This window comes from Lutra lutra, chromosome 3 (assembly GCF_902655055.1).
Source record: "Lutra lutra chromosome 3, mLutLut1.2, whole genome shotgun sequence".
NCBI lineage: Eukaryota > Metazoa > Chordata > Mammalia > Carnivora > Mustelidae > Lutra > Lutra lutra.
In genome coordinates, this window is record NC_062280.1 from 19,688,591 (window position 1) to 19,700,876 (window position 12,286).

Sequence of the window (12,286 nt, forward strand, 5' to 3'; positions counted from 1 at the left end):
GTAAGGAAGTGCTCAGAAAGTGAGAAAGGCATGTCAAATGTACATGGAATCTGCTTGAAGGGGCTCTCGCTGGGCAAATCAGGGAAAACTTGACTATTAAAAAGAGTGGTACGGTAATGAATTATAAAATACTGTAAAAAATCATGAGTCTGTACTAATACTGTTAAAAATAAACTGAGGCATATTACAATTTTTAAGAGCTTATTTGAGCAGGAATTGAGCATTGCCAAACGTGAAATTATTGGAAACATTACAGGGACAGGAGCTAGGGGAAAGACTTTTATTTATTTATTTTTAAAAAAGATTTTCTTTATTTATTTGCAAGAGAAAGTACGCACAAGAGCAGGGAGGGTCAGAGTGAGAAGCAAACTCCTACTGAGTGACCCTCCCGGAAGGCAGTCACTTAACCCACGGAGCCACCCAGGCACCCAGGGGAAATACTTTTATAGAGAAGAGGCAAAAGCAAAACAAGGAAATTGTTTGATAGATTACAGCTTAGGCAGTTGCTGTGTTTGTAAAGCCTAGGTGGGTGGTTGTGATTGGTTAGCCTTAGGTTTCAAATTCATAAGCTTGAGGTATTACAGGCCTAGGTTTGGGTTTGCTTATGTAGGCTACTAAGACATTAGAACCATCTCAGTCTAATGGTCTCCTTATTTAATTAATTGAATATTGGGAATCAATATAAAAAAAGAAAAGGAGGGGCGCCTGGGTGGCTCAGTGGGTTAAGCCTCTGCCTTCAGCTCAGGTCATGATCCCAGCGTCCTGGGATCGAGCCCCGAATGGAGCTCTCTGCCCTGCAGGGAGCCTGCCTCCACCTCTCTCTCTGTCTGCCTCTCTGCCTACTTGTGATCTCTGTCTGTCAAATAAATAAATAAAATTAAAAAAAAAAGAAAAGGAGAAGCTATTTTGAGTACAAATGCAAGTGATACCTGATGGAAGAATATATAGTACCATCCTAACAATAATAGACTCAGTAAGAACCATAAGTCCGTGCTTCAACGAAGGGTTTGTTAGAGGTCACACACAATAATCCCAACTTTCTCACTCAGGTAGGTGAGATTCTCTGCTGAGAATGATAGTCAAGGTAATGGGGCAGGAGGAATGGTGTGATGTGGAATAGTAGTTGAAAAATGAAAGAGGAAGCTGATGACTCTTAGGAAGATTGCTGAGGGCCCCCCTGAGGGTGGTAGGGATTTCCTTGTACTGGTATCAGCTGTCCGGTTTCGGTGCTGCTCTCCATAGCTGAGAAGGCTAACTCGAGGAAAACTGGGTAGGGATTTGCCAAAACTCTTGAGGAAAGGGCTTGACGAATTTGATTAAAATAGCCCCTCATTTTGGGTTTCCTTTCTGACCGCTCCTGCCAAGCCCCACAGTTGGGGTCAGCAGGTTTGGGCATGTTTTCTCACAGCAGTACAAAAAGATGGACTAATGCTAGCCAGGCTGAGCAAGACGAGGCTTGGTAATTTTCTTTGCACCCAGTCTTGGTGCAACACAAAACTTGAACGAGAAGACTAGCTCTAGGGCTCACATCGCGTACTCTGGGGTAAGGCACTGTGCCAGAAGCTTTATGTGAAATGTTTTACTTTATTTTCAAACGCTGTCTGTGAAGTGGGTGTTGTTATCAGCCTCATTGTACAGTTGAGGGCAGGAGCCCGAGGAATTTAGTAATCTATTTAAGGTCACATGGCCAGTTATTGCCCGTCACTTAAGTGTGACAACGGTCTGCGCTCTTGTGAATGTCAGTCCCTGCGAACACGGAGCGCGGTAACATCTTGTGAAAACCCCCATCATCGAACACATACGGTAATTGCGGCGGCCCAGACAGCACCCGTCCGGTGACCCCGCACGCGTGATGCTCACGCGCGCAGTCGCCTTGGCTTCCTCTGCGAAGGCTGAAGCGGCCTAATCAGTCAAATTGCCCAAGACGACTCTATTTGAGCTCGACTCCTTTTGCCTGGGCGTCTGATCCGAACGTGGCGCGGATGGGAAGGAGGGGGCGGAGCCGGCGCCCAGGAGAGTTGCGGATTGGAGAGCAGGAGGAACAGGGGGCGGAGCCTTTGGGGGAAGCGAGAAGCCGCATCAACCATGTAAGTGGCTTTGCTTCCTGCAGCAACAGCCGGCGTCCCGAGTATCCCGTCGCTGCGCTCCGGAGCTGGCTTCCTGCGCCTGGACGGGGTGAAGCGGCGACTGGGGTGGAGGGTGGCCGGCGGGGCCGGGGCGGGAGGCGCAGGTAAGAGGCGGCCTGTCGCGCGGCCGGCTGGCGCTGAGAGCCCGGGAGAAGGCCGGTTTGAGGAGCTCCGGGGCCAGAGCGGAGGGGAAGGCTGAAGTGAGGGCGAGAGCTGGCGTTTCCTAACCGTGTCGGGAGGCCGGACTGCGGCCGAGGCTGGGCAACGAAGGGCAGAGAGCCCGCGCCGGTAGCGAGCCGGCTCCCTGATTCCCCGGTTGCCCCTTCTCTGGCGAGCGGGGAAGGGAGCCGTGTGCGGCTGTTCTTGAAGACGTTTCTTCGGAAACATTTGAAGTTCCCTTGCCCGTCTCTTGTCCCGCGTCCCCGAGCTTGTTTTGGAGGTGCACAGTCCAGTTCCTCCTCCTGTCAGTTGCCTCCGTAGACTGAAGAAGAAAGTTCCTGGGCTACAGAAAACGACACCAATAGTGGGTTTTCAAATATGTATATGCCTCCTTAAATGATTGCTTCTGCTATTTGAGTCCGTTCCATTTCTACCCGTGTTTGAGGAGGAGACTTGATTTCCCAGTTAGTGTTTTCCCTTTGCTTAGAATATTCCCAGCAAAAGGGTGAGGATGAAATGTGATGGATATTTTTAGGGAATTAAGAGTCTCCTGTTCAATATAGAGGTTATTATTTTTAACATATTCGAGAAATATGAGAAGTGCTAGAATTCTGTGTAAAGCAAGTTACTTAGGTTTATCGGAGGTGTGTAGGTATATGCTAAATTATCACGGATGGATTCAGTGCATCCTCTTAAAATGAGTACCCTGCTGACGGTAGAGGTAGTGGGTTGGGGTATGGCGCTCTCTTCTTTCTCACTTACTTGAATCTGGTTTTCTGCCACTCCAAAACTCCCATCAGGATTCAAAAATAACCTTAGTTTTCATTTCAGTTTTGTTTTTGTTTTTGTTTGGTTGGGTTTGGGTTTTTGACAGACTGGGCAGGTTAAGTCTTCTGTGGAGCAAGACTACAGTCCTTTTTTCTTTCCCTGGGGGCTCCCTTTTTCTCCTTTTTGGGAAGAGTAATATGGATCATGTTGTGGTCTTGCTTTAGTGTTTTTGTTGGCATGTTGATGAAAAATTGAACAAAAAAACCTTTGTTGTTAGAAACTGACATTTCTGGTATTCAGCTGACTTGTATTATTTTGGGTACATTTTAAGTATTTTTAAAAACTGTATTTAGGAATGATTCAGCTGATACTTGGGTTTTTTCATGTGCTTTATTTTGAAATTGGCTAGTAGATCGGGCTTGTTTAATACCTGATTAGCTTTCATATTGGCTTAATCACCGAGATAGCGGGTGGGGGTCTGTATATACTAGGAGCCTTCAAATGAGAAGAGGCAGAGTACTGGCATTTGGAAGAGTAGGTTAATATTTCTAATTGCCTATCACTTAGCAAAGACTCCTGGTTTATATCACAGACAGTTTTTAAGCTTCCAGAGTAAGAATTATAAGACAGTTTTTTCAAGATCCCGGTGTCCTTACGGAATTTTTAAGATGAACTGTGTGACTGTGTTTATGTTTCAGAGATTATAGTTGCTGAGTGTTGTCATGGTAATTTTTATCTTCATATATCCAAAGCTTATTAATTAGTTTTGTATGTGGGCGACCCTCAGAAGTAATGCTGAGATTCTTTATTCAGATTGCTAACTCTGCTTCTGACGTTACTTATGTCAAAGTAGAATGTAGACTGTTTTCCCAGGCCTGAGTGTTCCTGTAATCACATAATCCCTTTTCCTTAGTGCTCTTTTTTTTTTCTTTCCTTTTCCTTTTCTTTCCTTTTTCCCCCGTTCCCCTTCTTTTTGAGTTTACATTTCTTCAGCTTGCTTCAAAATCCTTTATGCTGGAATATGGAGTGTTGACTACTCTCCTCAATAGTGGGTGATATTAGAGGCCTCCTCTCTCCCTCTCCTTCCCTTCTTCCTCCTCCCAGCCCCTCCCTCACTCCGAGGGCTCCCAACCTTCCCTTCCTTCCTTCCTTTCTTCCTTCTCTTCCTTCCTTTCTTCCTTTCTTCCTTCCTCCACCTTCCTCTACCTTCCTCTCTCTCTCTCCTCCATCTCTCTCTCTGCTCTTCCTCAACACTCCTTCCTCTTTTTCTTCCTCCTTCCCCCCTCCACCATACCAATAAACATTTATTGCCAAATCATGTTCAAGTCCATGGTTTAATTTCTGCTTTGTTTAATTAATTATTAATCAGGCAATGTCTTGAGTAGTTAGAATTCAGATAGGCTAGAATTGGAAGTCTATAAAGAGCTACAAAAATAAATTTGATCTAAAGAGGAATTCTAGAATGAAACTTTGGGGTCTACTTACAGTTCTACCAATGACTAGCTCTGTGACCCTCAAGAAAGGTGTTTAGGTTCAGTGTACATTGCTTGCCTCCAAGATGAAATGTAGTAATAAGTCCAGCTCTGTGCTCCCTCCAGGATTTTTGCAAAAATAAAACAAGATGGTAGATGATGATTTTGAAAGTGAAAAGCATTTGAAGGAGTATGATGTTCTCATAGTAAAACATAAATTAGTTGTCAAACTATAGAACTTTAATGACTAAAGTTATGTGTAGTTTATGGTTCTCATTTATTTGAAGTATTAATATGGCAGGAAATAGACACTCGTGTTTTTCTGTAACCTCCATCTGTTGATGTGGTTACCTTTCCTACTTCAGTTGAACTATGATTTTTAGTTTTTTGGGAAAAAGCCCTTTAAGATCTTAATTTTAATGTCTATATGAGTTTACTCTTAAAAGGAGAAGAACCAGGTTCATGTGCCTAGAAGTAGAGATGCTAGGAACAGCTTGTTGATTTGTATAGTTTTAGAAGTGATAAGGCATGGCTTGAGGTTATATATATATTATATAATATATAATTACATATTATAGAAATATATAATTTTTGAGGTTATACACAAGTATCATTAAGGGTTGACTGTTGCATCTTTTCTTGGAAATATTTATGTTTTACATTTTTTATTTTTCCAATTTTTAAAAAAGGTTTATTTATTTACTTTGAGAGTGAGAGAGAGCACGCCCACATGTGAGCTGATGGTGGGGCAGAGGGACAGAGAATCTCAAGCAGACTCCTTGCTGAGCTCAGAGCCCATATACTGGGCTCCAATTCCATCTCATAAACCCTGAGATCATGATCTGAGCTGAAATCAGGAGTCAGACGCGTAACTGATAGCCATCCAGGCGCCCCTGCTTTCCATTTTTTTAAAAGAAAAAATTGAAATAAGTTCAGAAAATTTTGAGGAATTAATATACTTGTGTAAAACCAGTTTTCCCCGGTATTGAGTATCTGTCTTTAAAAAAAAAATCCTAGGGGCGCCTGGGTTGCTCAGTGGGTTAAGCCGCTGCCTTCGGCTCAGGTCATGATCCCGGGTCCTGGGTTCGAGCCCCACGTCGGGCTTTCTGCTCAGCAGGGAGCCTGCTTCCTCCTCTCTCTCTGCCTACCTCTCTGCCTACTTGTGATTTCTCTCTGTCAAATAAATAAATAAAATCTTTAAAAAAAAAATCCTAAAATGAAAAAGATATAAATTATGTCAAAATGCTTTTTTTTTCTTTTTTCCTGCTCACATTTATATTTACCTCCAAATTGTTAATGATTTCGATGTTTTCTGTAGGTTGAATAACAATGTGGACAGTTAGATTGGCTTTATAATCATAGTTTCATGTGATTGAGACCCTTATGATCTAGACTGCAGTGTTTCTAAGCCTTAATTTGCAATATACGCTACACTAGATTTATTTACTCTTTGGTTTTCAGAGATCTGAGTTTTCAGAGTCAGATTTCCAGATACTTAAGGCTGCTGTTTCGAATCAACTTTTGAGCTTCCTTAGGAACTCCTATCTTTTGTTTTTTAGACTCATGAGATGGCCACAGATGATAAGGCTTCCCCAACATTGGACTCTGCTAATGATCTGCCGCGGTCTCCTACTAGTCCTTCTCATCTCACACACTTTAAGCCTTTGACTCCTGATCAGGACGAACCTCCTTTTAAATCAGCGTATAGTTCTTTCGTCAATCTCTTTCGATTTAACAAAGGTAAGCATTATTCTTAAGGATCAGAGAAGCTGCAATTTTGATTTTCCGAAATTCTCTTGTTCAGCTTTCATGCTGTGTCTTTGCAAGGATGTGAAATATCAACAAGGAGATAGCTTTAGTCATAGGTCACTGGGGTTTATTGCTTATGAAGAGAAAGCTAGAGTTTTCCCTGCAATCTTTTTTTTTTTTTTTTTAAAGATTTTATTTATTTGTCAGAGAGAGAGGAGAGCGAGCGAGCACAGGCAGACAGAATGGCAGGCAGAGGCAGAGGGAGAAGCAGGCTCCCCGCCAAGCAAGGAGCCCGATGTGGGACTCGATCCCAGGACGCTGGGATCATGACCTGAGCCGAAGGCAGCTGCTTAACCAACTGAGCCACCCAGGCGTCCCTGAGTTTTCCCTGCAATCTTATTAATTATTGGTAACTAAAGATCTGAATTGAAAACTAAATGTTAAAAAGAGGTCCCTTTTTGAAGTTAGCGTTTTTTTTCCCCTTTCTTAATATATTTCAACTTTCTTAAGTTCACGGAATGGACTTTGTTCTTTTAAAGGTTAATAGACAAAAGATTGTAATTAGACCCATAAAACTAGAAGAATCAGCATATGGGAGGAAAGGTTCTTCTGTTTCCAAAATTTAAACTTGTCAGCATGCCTGTTGCCTTAAACCCATTAGATTAATGTAATGATATCAAGAGAAAAGATACTTTTTACTTATTTATTTCAGGAAATTTAGTATCGATGCAGTACTTTTATGTAATGAACAGTCTGTATTCCACACAAATGAAGTGTTCCCAAAAGAAAACTTTGCTTCCAGGATCCAGTTCAGGGTCACATTTTGCATTTAGTTTTCATCTGTCTTTAGTCTCCTATTCTTAGTCTTTTGTGAGGTTGACATTTTTGTAGATAACATGCCAGTTATTTTACAGAATCTCCCTTGTTTGGGGTCTTCCTTATTTTTTTTTTTTTCACTTAAGTGTAGTTGACAACATGTGTTACTTTAGTTTCAGGTGTACAGCATAGTGATTGGACAAGTCTCTACTATACATGGTGCTGTGCTCCCTCAAGTGTAGCTTCCCTCTGTCACCATGCAGTGCTCTTATATACCATTGACTATGTTCCCTTTGTTGTGCCTTTCATCCCCATGACTTGTCCATTCCATCAGTGGAAGTGAAAAGGTACTTTTTAAATGAGCTCTTTTCAAGTAATATATTTTTTACCTGGAAAAAATTTTTAAAAATATGGCCTGTATCTTTGCTTTCTATTTGTCTGTATTATTTGATATGCAGTAGAAAGTAATTCCTCTTGTTGTAAGGAATTTGAGGGTTAATTGTTAAATGAATTCGGGAGAAATTTTAGTAGTATTAACTGACTTTTAGTAGTAGTCATATTTAATTTTTATTTATTTATTTATTTATTTGGCAGACAGAGATCACAAGTAGGCAGAGAGGCAGGCAGAGAGAGAGAGAGAGAGAGGAGGAAGCAGGCTCCCTGCTGAGCAGAGAGCCGGATGCAGGGCTCCATCCCAGGACCCTGGGATCATGACCTGAGCCAAAGGCAGAGGCTTTAACCCACTGAGCCACCCAGGCGTCCCAGTAGTAGTCATATTTAAAGCTGTATAAAACCTCCTCTTCTTAGTCCATTTTTAAGATGACTTTTTTTTTTTTAATATTTTTTACTTATTTAACAGACAGAGATCACAAGTAGGCGGAGAGGCAGGCAGAGCAGAGAGCCCGATGTGGGGTTCGATCCCAGGACCCCGAGACCATGACCTGAGCCGAAGGCAGAGGCTTAACCCACTGAGCCACCCAGGCGCCCCAAGATAATGACTTTTTAAAAAATCTTACTATTTACTTTTAGATTTATGGAAAAATTGGGAAGATAGTACAGAGTTCTCATATACTCCCACACCCAACTTTCCCTATTATCAACTTACATTACATTACATTAGTATAGTGTACTTATTATACTGTATTATATTCATGAACCATCATTGATGCATTGTTGTAAACTAAAGTATGTGTTTTAATCATACTTGTTCAGTTTCTACCTAAAGTCCTTTTTCTATTCTAGGATCTCATCTGGGATACGACATTATATTTACTCATCATAAGACAATAATCTTATTCAGCAAATGTTTATTGAGCTCCTACTATCTGCTCACTATTGCACTTTTTTTTTTTAATTTTTTTTTTAAAGATTTTATTTATTTATTTGTCAGAGAGAGAGAGGGAGAGAGAGCAAGCACAGGCAGACAGAATGGCAGGCAGAGGCAGAGGGAGAAGCAGGCTCCCTGATGAGCAAGGAGCCCGATGTGGGACTCGATTCCAGGACGCTGGGATCGTGACCTGAGCCGAAGGCAGCTGCTTAACCAACTGAGCCACCCAGGCGTCCCACTATTGCACTGTTTTAATAGTGCATGGTATCTACCCCATAAACAAAACTGATCAAAAAAATTCTCTTCAGTCATGTAAAGCTTGTATTCTATTTCCTTTAATATGCTCACAATATTTCTAATGAAATGTAAAACAAACTGAGGATCACATATGCCAAGGATATATCAGCTTGTAATTTTGCCACTTTCTTTGAATTTCTTTTTTTAAACTTAATTTTTAATTATGCAAGTAATATGTAGTTACATTGTTTTCTGAACAATTTCATCCTCTTTGCTGAACTCTTGAGTTTTTACTTTTTCAAATAATGCCAAGCTTTCCTTTGTTACAGAGCGTGCAGAAGGGGGCCAGGGAGAGCAGCAGTCTCTAGCTGGAAGTTGGGCCAGCCCTCAGCTTCCTTCAAGAACACAGTCTGTGAGGTCACCTACACCTTATAAAAAACAGCTTAATGAGGAACTCCAGCGACGATCTTCAGCAGTATTAGGTGAGACGGTGCTTCTCATTTCATCTCTCTCTCTCGTGTGTTGGATTTTTCGAGTCATTGTGTTTCCCAGGTTGTTTATTGACTTAACTTTTCTGCCGTTTTGGAATAGTCAGGTGCTCTTCAGAATTAATGACACTATTGCCTCAGTAGTGAAAGAATTTGTTGATACCTAAAAAAAATTCCTAAGCGTTTTATTAAATTTTAACTTAGGCCAAGCACAGATCTCTTGACTGTTTTTTGATTAATTGCTTGCTTGGGTTTCAGAAGAGAACAGTTTGCAACATCCCCAGGAGAACACAGGTTAGTTTCAACTTTGTGAATGAATTCTGCATCTGTTCTTGGGATGGCTAGTGTAATGTGCGCGTGCCTCTGGCTGCAGAACTCTGTCACCTCCGTTAGTGGGCTGCCACTTGCTCTTGGCCTTCTGTCCTTGTTGGGGTGCAGACTGTCCTTGTCCTTGTGGCTGGATGAGCTGAGCTCTTGCCTGTTTGTTCTCTGTCCTGGTCTACTATAGTCATCTCCTTCATTTTCATGCTCTTCTGATGAGTATAGACTGGGGGTCAGTGCCTGAATTGAGAGACAAAACAAAGTGAGTTGTTTTATGTTTTATTTCTGTTAGAGTATTAACCTCAGCACAGTGCTTTGCCCAGCTCAAGGTGATAGAAGAAAGGCAGTGAGAGGTGGCATAGGAGAGGAGGAGGGGGCAGCATTGGAAGTCAAGTGTCCCTCGACACCAGATCCTGTCTTGTCTGGCCAGCTTCCCCATGAGATCCTTGAGTGAAAAGTAGGCAGGCACAGGTAATGATGGTTGGCGGGAGGATATCTTACGGCCAGCTGAGACTCGGTGTGGAGCCTGAGGACTGGAGTGGGGCTTGTGCACGTTTCCTAGGGCAATGAGCCTCAGCCTGGGTTACATCAGCCATTTTGGAAGGAAGACCCAGAAGGTGGGAATGGGGAGAGGGAGAGAGGAGCTCTTCTTCTACCCCAGATTGTGGGAAGGAAGAGACCATCCCCACCTATCCTTTAAGCTCAGTAAACTCCTTTGCTTTTAAACCTGACCTGTGGCCACACTATTGTTTTTGTTGAGGGATCTGACTATGTCCTATGCTGAATTAAGCATAGAATTTCCTTATTTGTCAAATTTAGGAGTTGGACTAGAGGCTCTTAGGGATTACAAACTGACAGCCTATCACACCTTGCCTTGGTGTTTTGATAAACTTGAATTTAAATATCACTAGGTAGGGGTGCCTGGTTGGCTCAATTGGTTAATCCTCTGCCTTTGGCTAAGGTCATGATCTCGGGGTCCTGGGATTGAGAGCCCCAAGGTGGGCTCCCTGCTCAGCTGGGAACTGCTTCTCCCTCTCCCTCTCCTCCTCCCCCCTGCTCATGTGCACTCTCTCTCTCTCTCTCAAATAAATAAATAAAATTAAAAAAAAAAATCACTGGGTGGAGCTTGTAATGTCTAATTCGCTGCAATCCTTACCACTCCTTACTGTCTTTTATCAAGTCCCTTTGATTCTTTGATTCTTTCTGCCTTAGCTGCTAGAGGCATTTACATTTAAGCTTCGGAAGCCTGGAACTGTTTGACCAATCAAGTTCCTTTTTCTACTGCAAGGCTGTAATTCCACAACTTATTAGCCCTGTGACTTTAGGAACATCATTTCATTATGTAAGATCCGTTTTACAAGAGAAGCATCTAAGGTTATTTAGGGCAGAGTGCCAGACCAGATTTCCTCTCAGGTCTCTTTCACCTTCATGTGTGATTCTTTTGGTTCCAGCAAAGCCTTGCGTTTCCTTTTCTGGTGAATGATGCCATCAGTACTCTCTTATGCTTCTAAATAGCTAAATGCAAGGGGTTGTCCCTGCATGGGAGCACAGCCTTGCAGTCTAACAGCTTCATCTGCCTCTTTTTTTTTACCTTATGAGTTATGGACACTTCCTTTGTTTTGTGATACTCAAGGAGAATTTGGTCATTCTAATGCTTGCATGTTGTATTCCAGTAACAACACATCTGAGGTGTCTGCTGAAATTAGCATTTGACTATAGAAAAAGTGTTTAAAGTTTTCTAACATAGGTGCACTTTTGATAATTATTTGTGTTATTCAGTTGTCTTGGGAAGTTCTTTGTCAGTTTAGATTCAGAGAACAACCACTCATTTCTCGGTACTCCTTTCTGTGCCACCCAACCAAAACAAAGAACATTTAAAACAAATCTAGCGGTGAGTTTGAGAAAGACTTGAGGCCGGGTATTCTCCATCTTGATTTCCATAGGTTATTTGTTAATGAGATAAACTAATAGAGATTTTCATCCCTTTTATCAAGCCACCTCCCTTCGTTCTGAAGTTTTGTAACAGCCAGAGCCAGGAAACTTCAGTTGTAATCTTACTCTAAAATAAGGAAATAATATGACGGTTTTTGTGGGCGTACGCATTTTGTCCACGAAGCTGGATTTGGTTTACTATTGATAGGACTGGCTTCGGTATTGCTATTTAAAGTGTAAGTGATGTCTTTCAGTTTGGAGATGCCCGGTCAAGGAGGTGGCAGGAAAGGGTAGGACTGGAGTTCTAGCAATTCTTTGGTGTTTTTAATCTGTTTAGATCTTGGTGAAGGGAATTGTGGGTAAATTACCACCCTGGATATTCTGAGCTCGCTCAGTCTTCGGGGATGTGGTTATTAAACTCTTTTCTGATCATCTGCTTCATGAGGCTTTAGGTACTTGGTCTCTAGACTGAACTGAACTGTTACTTACTGTTTGGCTGTAGAGACTAAGCTAGGTTAACTCACGGGGATTGCTTTTTCTTCTAAATTTTTAGCAGGTATTTATGATGACTTGGGACAAAGAGCCCAATAAATCATAATGAATTTTGGGCCCTTTTAAGCAATGTGTCTGTCTGAGGCCTCAAAGCCATCAATGGTCTTAGACAGTGCTTTTCTTAGGTAGCCCTTACTTGCTTGTGAAGCATTGTTTTACATGGTAATAAATACTTCCAATAGCTGCTTATCTTTATAAAAACTAGTTTAACTCTCAGACCATATCAGTGGCTGGGAGAACGTAAAGGCACTGTGCATCACATATATACCTTATTTTGCATAGATAGTAGAGACTAATAACAAGGTTGCCTTTTGTTTGTTTGTTTCTTTTTTTTTTTTT

General features: G+C 41.8%; 1 protein-coding gene across 9 annotated transcripts in view; it reads left to right on the plus strand.

Annotated features, from left to right (window-relative positions):
* Positions 1–1,991: 1,991 nt before the first annotated feature.
* PIKFYVE (phosphoinositide kinase, FYVE-type zinc finger containing) overlaps positions 1,992–12,286 on the plus strand; it is a 79,165-nt gene continuing 68,870 nt past the window's right edge. For 2 of the 9 annotated variants that reach the window (XM_047720895.1, XM_047720901.1), the window contains exons 1-4: positions 2,016–2,087; positions 6,085–6,265; positions 8,984–9,136; positions 9,401–9,436. In XM_047720895.1, the coding sequence (XP_047576851.1) occupies positions 6,094–6,265; positions 8,984–9,136; positions 9,401–9,436 (361 nt within the window). In that variant the 5' untranslated portion in view covers positions 2,016–2,087; positions 6,085–6,093. The other 7 variants (XM_047720903.1, XM_047720899.1, XM_047720898.1 and 4 more) reach the window with 7 other exon arrangements.